Below are 16492 nucleotides of genomic sequence, written 5' to 3'. Positions count from 1 at the left end.
CCTTGGCTGGTGGAGGGTCTATCCTGGAGCTGGCTGGCATTTTCTTTATCAGACATGGAGGAAGCTTCCAGCAGCTCCTCACAGAAATCACCCCTGTAGTCCCTCCACTACCAAAACCAGCCACACACACCCAGTACAGGCATCTCTTACTGCTAAAAGGGATTAGTTGCAGAGGGCGGAAGAATTATGTGGAGACAAACCTACAAGGTAAGCATAATAGTAAGCAAAAAAAGAAGTAATGTTTGAGGCAAATAATTTATCTTTTGCACAAAATAAATGCCTTAGATTCACTTCAGCTGGTTTAATGAGTAGTCATATTATAGAAAGCCCAGCCTACAGATAAAGAGTCTTTTACAAGTAATGCCACTGATTAAAATAAACTCCAGGCATTGTAGTTAACAGCTGTATTAATCCCTTTCTGCATCACTGTTCCTAATATAAATCAAACATCATACAGAGATAGCTTAGACTAATTATTGCTAATGATCTGAGCTGTTTGCCTGACTCTACTTATAATATATTAGTGTTACAGTAAGGGGGAACTAAGAACAAATCAGTTTAATTACACCATTCCATTTTAACCTTTTAAGAGACACATTTTGCTTTAAGATTTCAATTATGTTGTACTATATTGTAGTATTGGAAAAAGAAAAATAATTATCGCAGTACAGAAAAAAGAATTAAGTTCATTTCATAAGTAAAGGAGTTTAGAAAAAACTACCGCGTTTGAGGGAAGTTTCCCTTGTGAATAATAGCCGGAGCTCATTTCTTTAAGTTCAGCACTACATTCTGTGAAGGAAAACTGCCTGTTTTCTTCTAATTGGAAAATTCTATACCTTAATTAGTTACTTAGTAGAACATGTTCAACATTTTAAAGTGCCTTGTAAGTAAAAATGAATCACGTACACATGCAATTGGAGGCTTCAAGCATATAATAGACATAAGGTATGGTCATTTTTCTAGCACTCCTCTCTACTACCATCAAAAATATGTAATGATGCATAAAGACCCAGCTGCCTCCTGCTTTCTTGCAAATAAGAAATAGAATGATGAAAAAATAGGAAGGCTTCAGAACCAAAACATGATGAATAAAGTGAATTCATTTAGAAAGCAGCTTTCAGATTTAGAATTAGAATTATTCTCACTTTTCAATTCATGATGTTACTATTTTGCATGGTGTAAATTAAGATATTTTTCCACATGACTTCTTCGTTTTCTCAGTACTGTGGGAAAGCCCCTTTAGCTAGCAGTTTCTGGGTTATCCTGCCTACATTTTTATCACAAAGGGATAACTATTCACTAGGCTGAGGAGTATATACTTGCATACTACTTTTCTGCCTGGAGGGTGCCTGATTCTGCTTCCTGTTTGGCTTGCTTCCAACTTTCTGTTTTACCTTCAGTCAATACTAAGACCAGATGCTGGAGAGTTTCTGTGGAATTGAAATAAAGTGAATATGTGCATCAACTTCCACATATTGCCTGATACACTCAAACTGCAATCACACATTTGGACCAAGATGGAAAAAAAAACCAACCAAAACAAAACAACCCTTCAAAAATCTGTCTCAGAAGGAGGTTGTCTCCCTTTTTCTGAGAAAAAAAAAAATAGGTTTATCTCTGTTCCGCTGTGGGCAGTCCATATTCAACCCAGTGGGTAGAAACTTTCCCTTGTACCTAGAGAACAAAGGGTACAAAATTCAACTTGGGATATTATTCGTTTCCTCACTTAAACTTCAACAACAGAACAGAGAGTACTGCAAAGATGAGGTCAAGAACCATGAGTGTACTGAGTGTTGGCCAGGGCTTAAAGAGGGAAGCAGAAGCTCAGTATTGTGCCCTCAGGTCATCACTCTACATCTTATTGATGTGTCTTTACCAGAGTCCATCACATGTTCATGGATGCCTTTGACTCTGTTCCTTTTATTAGAGTTGATAGATGGAGCAAAGCAGATAATATAGAGGTGGTGAGATAAAAAGAATGAGGTGGGGCAATATGGAGAAAGTGTGGAAAACCACGAAGATTGGACACAAACTGGGGTTATAAGAAGGAAAAAGCAGAACAAAAAATATTATTTGTGAATACAAATGTGATGAGCTTCAAAAGGAGATGTAAGCTGCAGAGGAACATATTGACAATGTCATAGCCATCTCTTTTAAGATGAGGTGTTGTCTTTAATGTAAATGAAAAGAATGAAAATGCAGCAAGAACTAACTATGGAAAGCAAGGAAAGTCTAATAAATGCAATTTCTAGGCAGGGAATCAGGCAGAAAAAGGGTATGATGAAGAATTAGAATATGAAATGTGACAGATAAGAGAATTCAGACTTTTTTTCCAGCATGAATAGTTTAGAAATAGGAGCGGTTGCCTCTGTAACCCTGAATTTTCATGGCTTGGATTTTTCATACATTGTATCAGTCAGTTTTCTTCAGCAAGTAACTGCAGTTCTGTCCTTTAGCAGATACCTTTAGAAAAGGGTATTTATGTAGGCTAGTTCAAGGTTAGTTTATTTTACTCATCATAAGATTTCCCCAAATAATGTTGTATCTATTGCTTATGGACAGCTCATCATAATTATTCCTGATATATGGAGGGAGAAAAAAAAAAGAGATACTCCTCTGATCTCAGGGCAGATGATTGTGTCTAGGAGGAATAACTCAGAAGAATTCATTATAGTACAAAATTACCTACATATTTCAGCTGAGATTAGTGTCCTCGTGAGCAACTTGTTATTTGCATAGTTGACCTGCAGGTTAGACCTGCTCAGACAGTAGCATGTTTGTGCACTTCACATTACCAAAACACTTTCTAGGTTTTACAGTTATTAGTCAGTGTTCACATACTCACCTTTTTCCTTAAACCTGACTGATTCCATGTTTGTATCAATTTTTGCCTGGTTCACTCAATGTGGAGAGCCAATATTCCAAATCGCACGCAACAATTGTTAATTTCACGTGCACACAAACACACGGAGGTCTTCATGTATTTGTGAGACTGGAGCACAGCCCCTCTTATGGTGTTTGCATTAGTTAAACAGCATAAATATTCCTGAATTTATATGCAGTTAAAGCTTGCTAAGACACTTGTTATAATTTCTACTGACACCTTTGAGAGTTTTTAAGTCCAGACAGCCTGAAAGATCAGCATTTAGTCTGCTTTTTTTTTTTCTTTTCTGTGTATCTCACTAACAGCTGAAAATTTGCAAGGACATAAATGTATGGGCATAGGTCATTTGGTAAAGCACACAGGGATTAAACCTTGAAAATATTTCCAAGCTGCATGAAAACAAGACCAACAGAATTTTGGTAAGACATTTGCCTTAACTGGAAAGGCTTAAAATAAATGATCATATGATTAAAAAAAGCAAGGATTGCCTGCTATTTGTTGTAACCCCTATTTCTGTAGTGCCCCTGTAGCCAGAGAAGCAGCTGTTCATTGCTGACATTCTCCCTGCCAGGCATTCCAACTCTCTGAGGTAATGGGCTACAAGCATACGGGCCTTCGCTTTAATTCTTTCAGCGTATCCTTCCGCATGGATAGAGCGAGGGGAACGCCTCCAGGAAAAGAAATTAAATGCACACACACAGAGGCACACAGGGACGGCCGATTTGAAAATATTTCTGAGAACGCAATTTGCGCTCATGCGGCACAGCGTCACATGAAAGAGGCCGCCTGAAGAGCTGGCTGGCACAGGTTTATTTTGTTGTAGTATTTTCTTCCACCCCCCAGCTCTTTACCCAGTGGAATGATATCCAGAGCAAGTTTTTTGAGACAGGAAGTGAGGGATGTTTTCACTATGAGCGATCTGAGAAGAAGGTGGGTTAGCCGAGATAGCAGCTGCTTCGGACAGGAGGAGCACAGTAAGTCCGTTCCCGAGGAATACAGATGAGATGGCTCCGGGAGGAGAAGCCTTGGAGCGCTGGGGTTTCTTTTCGGCTACACGTATGTGAAAGGAGACCCGGTGTCTTTGGATCGCTGTGCAAGGTAAGGGGGAAACAGCGGGCACGGTAAAAACATAGTGGCTGTTCTTCTCTCCCGGGTACTGTAAAGCTGAAGAGTTTCAAACACTTATCTTTTTGAAAACTAAATGGTTGAAATGGTTGTGGGACTGTGCTTCTGGAGGTGGGTGAAGTTTGGGATATGCACTTACTGCTGCTCTCTCAGCCCGAGTCATGTCAAAGATTAGCTAGTAAAACAAGGAGAGGGTGGAGTACTTTGATTACTTTTCTGGCTGCCCAAAAATCTCTGAAATAAAAATATATGTATTTCAAGAATGGGAAGTAATAGGACCCCTTTTTCACTGTGATATATTGCAGTTTTATTTTGATTATTGTCATTTATGCGGGCTATTTAAAAAAAATGTAAAGTAAAATGTTAATAATTGAGGGTGGTATAGGAGGTGAAGGTAAAGGAGAAAGATACCACAGTTCTCAGTAATCACACATTAGTCATGGCTATGTTGCTGAAATCCTAATACAGCTTTTTTGAAACTACAGGTTTCTGTTGAAGTATAAAGGTACAAAGTTTGGCCACAAAAGACATTGTTAGCTGTTGCATGAAAATTCCAGGATTGGTAAATGAATGCTTGTTACTATAAAGGTCATCAGTTGGATTTGTAACTCCAGGCAGTATGTAGCCATGAGTTTTTGCTAAAGTAGCTTAAAACAATGCAGGTAGGTCTGAATTTAAAGTAACGCAGCAGGCAAATTTGAGAGCACCTAGGACTGCAGAATGCACAGCTGCTGAATAAAACCAGCATAGCTATGTTTGCAAGAACTACACATGGCTAGCAGTAGAAGATACTGAATGATACCCTGGCGTTATTCAGCAAACTTGCCTTAATTTTACCATATTTATTATATTAGGAATCTTTTTTTAGTTGGTCTTTTGTGATGTGGTTTGGAAGTTAATTACTTGAGCTTTTCTTGTTATAAATGGGTTTCAGAAGTCATGAGGATTATGTCAGGCGTACAAAAATGAAATAATTTAGGGTAAATGCTCAGTGGAGCATTCAATGTAAACAACAGATCATAACCTGGAGAATGTTCCTCGCTGGCACATTCTGAAACTTCTGCTCTAAACTTCCTTCCTATGTTTGCGTTGCTACCTGTTTGCATAGTGAAGTAACTGAAAGTCTGAGGCTGCCTCATGTCAGCACTATATGGTTTGAAATTTTCACTTGTCAGGTTAGCCTCTAGTGATTTTTGGTTTTGTTTGTTGTTTTTTTTTTCCCATGCTCTTAGAATACTTTTCTAACCCTTGATATGGACATAAAAGATTGAAAGTCACACTCAGTGGTGCTCCCTAAAACCAGAGATTAAAACACTTCTGCATTTCTGATTGTAATTTTCAAGAGAAGTAAATTTATTTCTCTCATTGCTGTAGCACCAAAGAAGACACCTAACTGTGCAAATAATGTATTGGAAAACGGGCCTCGGGGACAGGAGCTAAGGTCAGCCAGCTAAAAGTTACTCTGTCAGGAATAAACCCAGTGCAAGATTCTGCTGGCAGTGGACAGGGGACTAAAAGCTTCTGTCTGTAGAGCATTCCCTGCATGCTGTTCAAGCAGGGCTGGATTTGGAGGATCAAAGTGCAGAGGGAGTAATAAAGTGAGGATTCCCTCTGTATCCCTAAATTTTCCAGGGAAACTTGTTGCTGTCTATTACTTACTCTACAGTTACAAATTAGTTGGTGTTTGGGTGAGGATTGTTTTCTCATTCAGCTAAGATTTTAGGTGGCATCTGTTGGAGATGGTGATTGTGTAAAATGGTACAGCGGCTTTGAGATTGTCAATAACGAGGTCATGAAATATGCTTCTGGTAATTCTTTGGAGTAGGGTTGCAAGGATGTAATTGAGAAAAAATGCTGTCCTCTTTCTCCCCATTGTAGGCCTTTAATGTCTTTCCACCTTCCTTTCTCCTTTGTGGTGCTGCTGGCTGGGGAATAAGGAGTCTGATACGAGGTTTTTAGCCTAAAGAGTTTGCGGTTATGTTGGATAAGTTTCTAGGTGGGTATATCAATGTCCAAGGAGAATGTGGTATCTGTGTGTTTACAGCTATACCTTTGAGTTTAAAAGCAGGTGTGCTAGGAAGACTACTTCTTCCGGTTCCTCCATTCCAAAGAAACGCATATCCTCACGTTCCTCCTGTCTGGTCATCCTAAGAGACCTCACAGGTCAAATTGTGCCATTTAATATATGCTACTAATACTATGGAAAAGACTTTAAAACGGAAAGTAGGCGTTTGTTTTCTCTCCCCTTCAGTGGGCGGCCCTGCCGCTAGAGGTGCAGGGGCAGAGCTCCAGCCCGCGGCAGCGCGGCGGGGCCGGGCGGCGCTGCCCGGGCCGGGCGCGGCTCCGGGGTCGCTCCGCACAGCCCAGCCCGGCCCAGCCCAGCCCAGCCCAGCCCGGCCCAGCCCAGCCCAGCCCAGCACAGCCCAGGGCAGAGCAGCCGCACCGAGGGAATGGCATCCCCAGCCCGGGGCAGCGGCGTGCAACGGGGGCGTCTCTGAGGGGCCTCCCAGCCCAGACCTTTCCGTGACGCTATGACAAATTTCACAGGCTGGGCTGCGGGCGCTAAGAAGACACTTGGAAAAGGAGAGAGGCAAAGAATGGAATAGAGTTGACAGGAAAGGAGGCGTGAAGGTGTTTGCAAAAAGTGGGGAGATGGGTGGCTGCCTGTAATCTGGTAAGAGTATGTTTTTCAAGCAAAAATTAGAAAATGAATGGTTCTCAGAATTCATATACTCTCTTGGAAAGGCAAAGCATAACCTGAAGCATCATACAGCAGTTTAGCATGAGGAATAATGGTACGATTTGCTGTAATCCACGGAAGATTAAAGGAATTGCACTTTAATTGTCTAGTAGGAAATGGCTAAGGTGTGAGTTTTAAGGCCTCCCTTACCTTTCTTTTTTTCCTCTTTATCGTTCATGGGGCTTGGATTTGTGTTTAATCCAACAGCAGATAGTGGCTGAGGCTGCATGGCGCTCTGAAAAACAAGCCAGGTTGCTGGATTTGCTCTTAAAGAAAACGTCTTTGTTCAGTATTACAAATACCTTAGGCAACTCATATTTCATAAACATATTTTATTTAAATACCGATTCAGTTTATAAATACTTATTTTAAGACACTGCAGTCACACATGATTAAGACTCATTATTCACTTGTGAGTTTAAAAAAAAGAGATCAACTTGCCAAAACCCAATGTCATTTGTGGCAAAACCAGAAACTCTGGTACTTATTTCATCATTTGAATGCATAATAGCCCTGCATTTTGGAAAAGTAGACTGATTATTTAGATTTAGAAAAAAATATACATGTAATTTTTCCCATGTTACCATTCCACTTTCAGTCAAAGTATTTCTGATTCTTATATTTCTTCTTTTTCTCTTTTGTTCCTTACTAGGACTCCAGTGGATGTATCTTCTCCTTGCCTCCTGGTGGAAAACTTGCTTGGCTTTAATGGATACTGCTGCTGCTGGTTGATCTCTGGAGACTTTACAGCTCCGTACCTTTTGAGAGGAGGTGACTTCTTGTCCCTCTTAAGGTCTCAGTGGTAGTAGCTCTTTATCACTAACCATCTCCGGGGGAAAAAGAAGATGCCTTTGCCTTTTGGGTTAAAATTGAAACGAACTCGACGTTACACAGTATCCAGCAAGAGCTGCTTGGTGGCTCGTATCCAGCTGCTCAACAATGAATTTGTGGAGTTCACACTATCAGTGGAAAGCACGGGCCAGGAAAGTCTGGAAGCAGTGGCTCAGAGGCTTGAATTGCGGGAGGTGAGTTGTAAGTGAAGGCATAACTTTAGATTTTGATGCTGGATGACCTATGTGGTAAGTCCTCGCCATGTAGGGTGATCAGCTACTGGAGCAGCTATCCTGTCTTCCCATCGTTTCTTCACCTTCAGGTCTTTATGAGGACTTGGATTGCTCCTAAACAGTTGCTAAAGTTGTTACAGAGTTTAGGGAATGTCCAAGGGGAGGAAATATGAGAAGTATCGGTGAATAAAAGTTTAGAATGCAACAAAAACAATGCAACTGTTTTTTAAAACATAACATTGCTGAAAATTCTACTTTAAAAAGCCCACAAAGGAAGGAAATAATTTCTGCCTAAGCAATATGGTTAAAAACTACAGCAAGACTTGAGTCATAAGGCAGCATTTTATTTATGTGCATGTATTTTTTTTTCTGATAGATTCGTGCTGTAAAAAGAATCTAAAGCACAAAATGTGATAAGTGTACCAGTTACCAACTGTTTGTCTTGCTTGTTTAAATACCACAAATATATTTGCAGACACTGTCTTGGAACTAATACATAGTCATATAGACTGAGTGCTGGCCTTATGGTGAGACTTAGTTTGTGCTAGTTGCATTTGTAAATATCTGTTCAGTCTGTTTTCCTCACAAAATCTCCTTACTTGGTATTTTGAAGAATTCTTTTGGAACTGAAATTTACTCTACCACACATTTGGTGATTATTTCTACATCTTCTGTGCTGAGTGAATTTCTTCTGAAATGCTAAGCTTTGAAATTTTAATAGAAATCTACATAGATCATCAACATATGAACCAATGTCATCATTTTATAAAATTGTTAAGCACAGGTGGTTTGAATGCAATATTTGAATGCTCTCCATCCTGGGTGAACTGACATTTTCCCCTAGAGTCTGAAAGGTTTAGATTAGTTGATTTTGGAGTAACTGAATTGTGACAACATGTGCACTTTGCTGGGGGGGGGCAGGAGAGAGAAAAATAGTGATAAAAGTTTAGGGTTGCTAACATGGTTCTGAAAAATATGCTTTTGTTCTGTTATGTGGTCTGTCATAGAATGACCTTTTGATTATGGAATACAAATGCAGGATAAAAACCCTGGACTTTGGTAACCAAAATATGAGTAGTTGTGAAAATAATTAATAATAAATATTTGCAATTATAACTATGATATTTTAAAACATTATCTTTTTATTGTCAAGCAATTGCAATTGTTGATAACTTTGCTCAAATATTGAGCAAATATATTTAGAACTCAATCCTGAAAACATTTATTACATTAGAAAGCATGCAATACCATAGAATCCCTTAGTGGGAAATGTTATATCTAGTAATTTGTTTTCAGAAATGCTTTTTATTTTTTCTGTTTAAAGAATAATAAAAAAATGAAATAGATGTGAAACCATTAATCTATAAGGGTTTGTTTATTGTGGCTGTTTTCAACTGCAATATGCATTCTTGTAGAGTCTCCAAGTATTTTTTAAGTATAGAATTATTTCGGAAAATGCAATTCTTTGCAAGGATATGCCTTCTTTTTTTAATCTTTCTCCTTCTAACAAATGGAGAATCTAGCTACACTTGTAACCTTAGTGTTTACTTAGAACACATCAGATATCGTATATTTAGAATTCAATTATTGTTGTGTGAATGGATTTTGTCAATTTTCTTTGTCCACTTTCAGATGTAAGTTCTAAGTCACAGGAAATACAGAATTTTTACTGTTTGCAAAATGCAAAGGCTTTGTCTTCCTGAATGATGACTACTAGCTTCTATTGAGCTAGTCACAGAGTGCTGGAGATGCAGTTTTGTCAGCTATTCTTCATTATCTCGTTCTTTGGAACCACTCCTAAATATCTTTTTAAAAACAAACAAAAAAAAAAAAAGAGAAAGAGTTGCAATTCTCTCAATTAAGGGTCATATATCAGAATAAGGGAGTTGACAGTACACTATTGAACTCTGAGCAGATTCCTTCAGTCATGCATTCTTGCATGGATTATTTTGGCAGGAAAATGTTGCAATAAAAGGGAATGGAAAATAGGGATATAAATTACTTTCCAGAGCTTGCATTCAGAAAAAGTTGTTCTGCCTTTAAATAGTCAGATTTGCCAAGCAGATACTGGATCCTTCCTGGCGGCTTGCTTAGTAGAAAGTTTTCAGAAAGAAAAATGTGTTCAGCACTTTCATTAAATCTGCAAAAACAACTTTAGTCTTTGATACAGTAAAATACAAAGTATTTCTGTAAAAAGTTGCCTATATTTAGTTCACTGAACAGCATTAAAGCATGAAGTTGAATTCTAAGTGTTCAACATGAAAGTATGACTGTTTATTTAAATACTGAGACTGGGGACCATTCTCACATCCGAGGTATCAGTTTCAGATTACTGTATATGGCCTACACAGCTAGGACAAGCAGTTCCCAAGCATCTTCAAAACAGTTTACTGCATGAGGCATTAGGAGAATCTCTACCATTTTTTACACATTCAGTGGTAACATTTGTAAATACCTCTTTCTCTCTGGTGTAGTTTGGAATTACTCAATCTGGACAGTTGAACTGAACTATTTTTAATGGTGTGCCATCTTTTAAGATATTTGTTTTAACAGATCTTTATGTAAATTAGTAATCTTCAAATTATGCATTGCCTGGCTAAACACAGTTTTTCTTTTGATTTTCCAATTAATACTTCTCAATTTCCAAGTTGTATACTAGTACGGACACGTAGTTAGCATTTAGGAAGTTTTACATATGTTGACAATTTAATTTTTTTATGGAATGGTAAACTTTATAGAAAAGTGATATGAATTCATTAAACTGAGTGTCTTCTGGTATTCCTAGAATGTGGCTCATCAGGAATGAGTATGTAATCCAGCTCTCTTAAACTGAGGAACTGGGGAAAGAAGTCAAAGGGAATAGTGAACATAAGTTACTTACATTTGTAGCACAGTCTGTCTCTTATCCCATGAGAGAACTATAACCAAACATGATTTATGCAAAAGGGTGTTACAGAAAACCATTCTGGAATCACAAGCTTTGAAAAACTGCTGAGAGCTCTGCTGGTTAACTACCTTAAAAAGGACATACAACAGTGCTAATCTTGCATCTAAGGCATGAGTATGCAAATGAAATCCTTGAAAAGACAGAGATTTTTTTTCAAACATTGTAATATAGCTAGGTACGTTAGCTAGCTAGGTTTGGCAGGAGATACAGCTGTTGTCTTTCTTTTGTTGATTTTTTGCTGTTGTTGTTTTCTAAACACAGCACTTCTAAACCGCAGAGAAGGGGCCAATTCTGCTGTATAAGCAGTCTGACTTAACTGCAGATATGTGGTAGAGTACAAGAACCAATGGCACGGAACTTCTGTGGAGTGTATGTGTTGAGTATATGGAAGTTCCTGTGTTTGTTTTGGACATGCAGAGGAAAAGGAACCAAGGTTATCTGGATCCTGAATAACTTCAAAGTTCTGAAACAGTGCTTCGGAAATGCTTGGACTATGCTGTAAAACTTTGCTCTGAACTCTAAAACCTCGCTTCTCTTTTGGAGAAAACACACAAAAATACCTTTAATTCATTGTGGTGGTTTCTTAAATGTGTTTTGCATATGAAAAGAGTGTTTTTAAAATCAGACCAAATGCAACCATAAATATTTTTACGTCTGTATGTATCAGTAACCATACTGACTGACAAATAAGAGTTGGGCCACGTCATGACAGAGGGATCATTCATGTAAATTATGATTATGTCTTGTATCAAAATATGGCAGCATTTTAGCTGATGCTTGTAGAAATAAGAGGAGAAGCAGTCCTCATAGTTGAACTGGTGTGGTTACCTCTCTGAACCAAATTTTCCTTATAATTAGGAAAGGAGAAAATGACATGGAGGAATGTGTATAAGAATGCCAGTCTTCCATGTGTAATCTGATTAGTTTAACAGATGTTGCTTTACTGAAAAGCAAATTTAAATCCATCTGAAATAAATATTACTTATAAGAATGTGATAATTTTAATTTAGGAACCAAAGAAAATTGAAGAACGGAGCCGTTAGGCAAAAATCAGTTTCAGTTAAATTCTTTCTCTGATGAAAAAAAATACATTCTGGTAAAAGGTTTGCACTCAGTCTTATACTGAGCAGCACAAAATTAAGGTTTTTCCATGAAAACAATAGTGGTAATTAGGAAGCCCTTCCCCTGATTTCTTTAGCATTTTTATAAAGTTAAGTCAGAATTTGAATATACCACTTAATTGCATTTTGTTTACCATTATGTTAGTGAATTGCTGTACGACTTTAGACAAGTTTTGACAGAAGAGGTTTTCTTTACTTCTGAAGCAAAGGCATTATCTTATTGTTTAGTATGTTTAGACTTCTTTGAAATGTGGCTTTTCCCTTTAGTAAAGTAATCAGAAATAAAGCCTCTGATGAATGGGAACATGATACTTCTAATGTCCGTGATGTGTAAGGTGAAGTCAAAAGCAGTTATGTGAGTTCATCCTTCTCGGAGCCTTGAACAGTGGTGGGAAAAACTAGCATTTTTTTTTCAAAAAAAGGATATTTCTGCATTTCTGGGTCATGTTGATAACTGACCTACCTCTGCCAAAAGTTAAAATATATCTTGGGCATAATGTTTTCTGTGCAATATGAAGGTATGGCTCTTTAGCTTGTAAATTAGTCAGCTTACTGTTGTCAAATGTCTTGATGAGTAGAATCTTCCTTGCCTGTTATTCAAGATATATGAAGGGTCTGAAACACAGTGTATTGTGATTTTTACGTTGTTTCATTTGAATAAACTAGAATACATCACCTTGCAACATATGGATTTGGTTATTTCTTATCCCTTTTGTTTTGCTTTAAGCTATAGTTGGTAATTACTTTGCTTAAATAGCATTTGTGAAATCCATATTAGAGTAGTTAGGATAAAATAATTATGTGTGTGAGTGTTGGAAAAAACCATTTCAGTTATGAAAGAACTAAGATTTAAGAATAAATTGTCTCTGTTCATATAGCCACTTCTGCAGCTACAGTTGAAGAGCTTGTCAGTGTTAGAGCAACAAAAACAGTATAGGCAAAAGTACCCTACAGTAAATAGCTTCAATATGGGGGACAAGGGAAGAATTTTTGTCAGTGATTCTCCTATTTCTGCAAGAAGAATTGATCATGGTACTAAATAGAGAAGTGCAACTTTCTACTTGGTGGCTAGTACATGATGAAAGTCCCAGAGGTTTTTTTTTCCACCACTTCCCAGAAGTCTTGGATATTGTACACTGGCCAGTCCAGGCTGCTCCAAGTCCTTTCTCAGCTAGAGATTGGGAAGTTTTGTGGAGGAAGTTGCCTGTTGTGATAAGAATGGAGTTTCTGGAGGATTTTCAAGGCCTATTGTCTCCTCCTGTAGCTCTTAACACTGGGCATAGGGAAAAGCTTTCGTTTGGTATCTGCCAGTTGTGCTTAGTACAAGATTACTTACCCAGCTCTCCTGCATGTGATGTATTCAACTGTGCTGTCCTGACAGCAGGAGCTGTTCTGTATCCAGGCATATAATACAGCTAGATGTGGTGGAGCCCTTGGACTACCTGGGATTTTATGAGTTTGACTGCAGTGCTTATCCTTCAATAAGAGAAGGTGTTTTCAGCATTCTGATTAGGGAAGTCTTACAGTTTGTTTTATTTGTATGTATCAGTGTAAAAGAGGAAAAGCCTGAAAATATATTTTGACTGCATTCTTCTGCTATTGTTTTATATTTTCTGATTTTTTGCCTCAGATCTTAGGATGGGGATTCCACAGGTACCCTTGAGGCAGGTAGCCAAATGCATTAATTAGAAGGCACTGTATTAACTAATACATAACAATTCTCCTTTCAGCCTATTTGTAATGACATATTTAGTAAGATTTATAGTACAGGATATGGAAATTAACTGGAAAATATATTATGAAATATGTAAGGTTGTAGTAAATTTTGAACACTGCTCTGCCTCAGGGGACCTCCAAGGGTTGCGTGGTCCTGCCCTCTGCTCAGGAGGATCTTCAGGGGTTGCCTGGGTGAGTTTGCCTCTGAGGATAGAGATTTGACACCTCTTTGGGCTATCTGTTCCAGTGTTTGGCTAGTCTTGTTGTGAAATTTTTTTCCTGATCTAATTGGAATTTCCCACACTGCAGTTTGTTCCCAGTGCTTCTCATACTTGCTGTGATTACTTCCCAGAAGACTCTGGCTCTATCTTCACTGTCTGTGTCCTGCACTTAGGGAATTGAAGTCCACAGTAAGATTTTACTTTGTCTCTTCTAAGGCTGATCAGCCCCACTTCTCTGACTTTCACTATACATCATGCCAGAAGATCTAATATAGTCACCTGCAGTAATGTAGTTTTGTGGCACTCATACCTGGTGAAACTCCTCTGCTTAGCTTAGGAAGTCTGATTGACTTCAGTGATGAAGTCACTCCCACCAGCTTGTGAGCTGTAAATACTGTGTGGGGCTTTTGGTACTTTTGTGTTCTTGATAGCTTTTGAAATTTTAGGCAAAAATATTTACTGTCTCTACTGTCAGAAAGCAAGTAGGTAGAAATTAAATGTGCAGAAATTATATGTTCTTTTTATTTCTATTTGATTTTCTTCAGAGGGATTGGGTCATGAATAAGTCACTAAAATAAACGAACCTCAAAGTAGTGTTAATCTTAACAGCTTAACATATTTTAAGAATTATGTCATGACATTCTTTTTAGCACTGGATGTTGTCCTGAGCTGCTAATAATAAAATGTTTTAGCAATGAATAAAAGTGGGTTCTATTTTAATCAGTGCGAATATTCCAGGGTGCATAAGCTTCTCTGAAAACTCACAGGATCAAATTCTGCCCTTGAAGTGGAGGGAAAGGTTTGCATAGAAGTCACAAGGCCAGCTTTGGTCTCTAGTATTTTGCATGGCTTTTTAAAAGACATGCTGGATTCCAGAGGATATTTTAAAATGTGGCAACATTTTTCTTAGTCTGTTATGCCAATATCTGCTCAGTTCTGTGTGTAGGCAAGAAAAAGTGGTCAGTGTTTGAAAGAAATAGATCTACTCAAGTGATCGTCATGCCTTAAAAATAATCTATATATTCAGTTTAAATTCAGGGTGTAGAACCAGGAGTATTTTTACATCAGACAGTTTGAAACAGTGGCAATGTTTGTGGTCTCTTCTCCTCACTGTCTCCTCACCTTCTATGAGGTTTAAGTACACCAAGGCTGCAAATGAGTTTATTCAAACAATTGCTGTACTTTTTTGGGGGTGTATTTTTAGTTGTGTTTGTGTGTTATCATCTATAGAAGTCTTTCAGCTGTAGCTCTTACCCTTTGCTTTCAGTCTCTGCTATGGCCATTGCCCTTGCCCAGAATGTTGTGGTTCCACATTTTAGGCAGTGCTCAGCCCGAGGCTGATGTGTTGTCCTGTCAGAGGAGTGGGCTGGGTCACAGCAGAATGTCAGCATCATGGTCTGACTTTGGCTCCTGTGTCTGCATGCATGCTGTTAACAGTCTTGTGATGAAAGAGAAACACACCTTTTCACACACATTCCTCTCCTTACCCAGTCTGCAGGAGGGATTAGGGAGTAGTCAGTCATTCAGTACATTTTATCCTTTTCAGCATGTGCTATTACAGTGAACATGGTAATTCTTTTGTAATGGTTTTTCTGTGGTTCTGCTGTTGGGTTTTTTTCCCTAGCATCTTATAGAATTTAAAATACTGTCTTCACAATATCCTTGTGGGGTGGTGGTGGTCATCTAATGACTGGGGGATTGAAGAATAGAAATAAAATGTTGTTTAAGGTATCGGCAAACTTTGTGTGCCTGGACTGGGAAATGACAAATGTGTTGTTCATATTATTTATGTTCAGGGCCACATTTCTTTTTTCCTCTTGAAACTCTAAGTATTTATGACTTCCTAAATTTCACTCTTGGCTTTCAGACTTTAGAAGTGATGAGCACACAGTGTCCACCTGAAAAAAAATTTGGTTTGTAGGATTTGCTTTACAGAGAACTCTCTTTCTGATTTGGGAATAGTCTGGTTTTCTACTGTGATTTTTAAACTTTCCCATTCTGTACTTGCTCTAGATATCTTCCTCTATACAGAAAAAAACCTGTTTTATTCTTCTGTGAAGAGTTCTAATTAAATTGATTTTCTGTACTATAGTTGTCTTTTTATCAGGGGGCCAGAGTTGTTTTACAGTTTATAGAATGCATCTCAAGGTTAAATAGGCAGATTTTGTCTGATTTTTTCATCCTATGAATACTAATTTTGCAATTACATGGTAGCTAGCACTAATTTTAACGTCAAGGATTTTCTATTTTCTTTAAACCTTGGGGTAAAAAAGCCCCCAAACACCAAAACCACCAACAATCACTTAAAACTGTGTTTATGCCAATTTACAGAGGAGCAAAGAAATACATTTTCCCAGTATGCAATGCCAAAGGAATACTATGCCTTAGAACTGGCTCTTATTTCCTATTTTTGCTAATAGACAAAATGTTTTTATGGAATAGATAGTTTTGTTAATTTAAAGCTACACCTTGACTTTTGTGCCTCAAATTACTTGACGGTTTGTGCTGATATGGAGCACTGTTTCAGCTGCTGTCCATGAAGTTTGGGATGGGGTGTATGTGCTCGTGCTGTGGTTGTTGCACACACAGTCATCCTGTCAGAGCTGTAAGGAAAATCTGGAATCCCATGAGAGTGGACTCTTCATCCTGTTTCGACTGTAAACTAAGGTGTTTG

General features: G+C 38.2%; 1 protein-coding gene across 3 annotated transcripts in view; it reads left to right on the top strand.

Moving 5' to 3' along the window:
• The first annotated feature begins 3210 nt into the window (after positions 1-3210).
• The window catches only part of PTPN21 (protein tyrosine phosphatase non-receptor type 21), a 45506-nt gene continuing 32224 nt past the window's right edge, over positions 3211-16492 (top strand). For 2 of the 3 annotated variants that reach the window (XM_012574288.5, XM_030274809.4), the window contains exons 1-2: positions 3211-3982; positions 7402-7774. In XM_012574288.5, the coding sequence (XP_012429742.2) occupies positions 7595-7774 (180 nt within the window). In that variant the 5' untranslated portion in view covers positions 3211-3982; positions 7402-7594. Of the gene's footprint in view, positions 3983-6414; positions 6684-7401; positions 7775-16492 lie in introns of those variants that run through there. The other variant, XM_030274811.4, reaches the window with a different exon arrangement.

This window comes from Taeniopygia guttata, chromosome 5 (genome assembly GCF_048771995.1).
Source record: "Taeniopygia guttata chromosome 5, bTaeGut7.mat, whole genome shotgun sequence".
In the NCBI taxonomy this organism is placed as follows: Eukaryota; Metazoa; Chordata; class Aves; order Passeriformes; family Estrildidae; genus Taeniopygia; species Taeniopygia guttata.
Note: the sequence above shows the minus strand (reverse complement) of the source record. Positions and strands in the feature narration are given on the sequence as shown.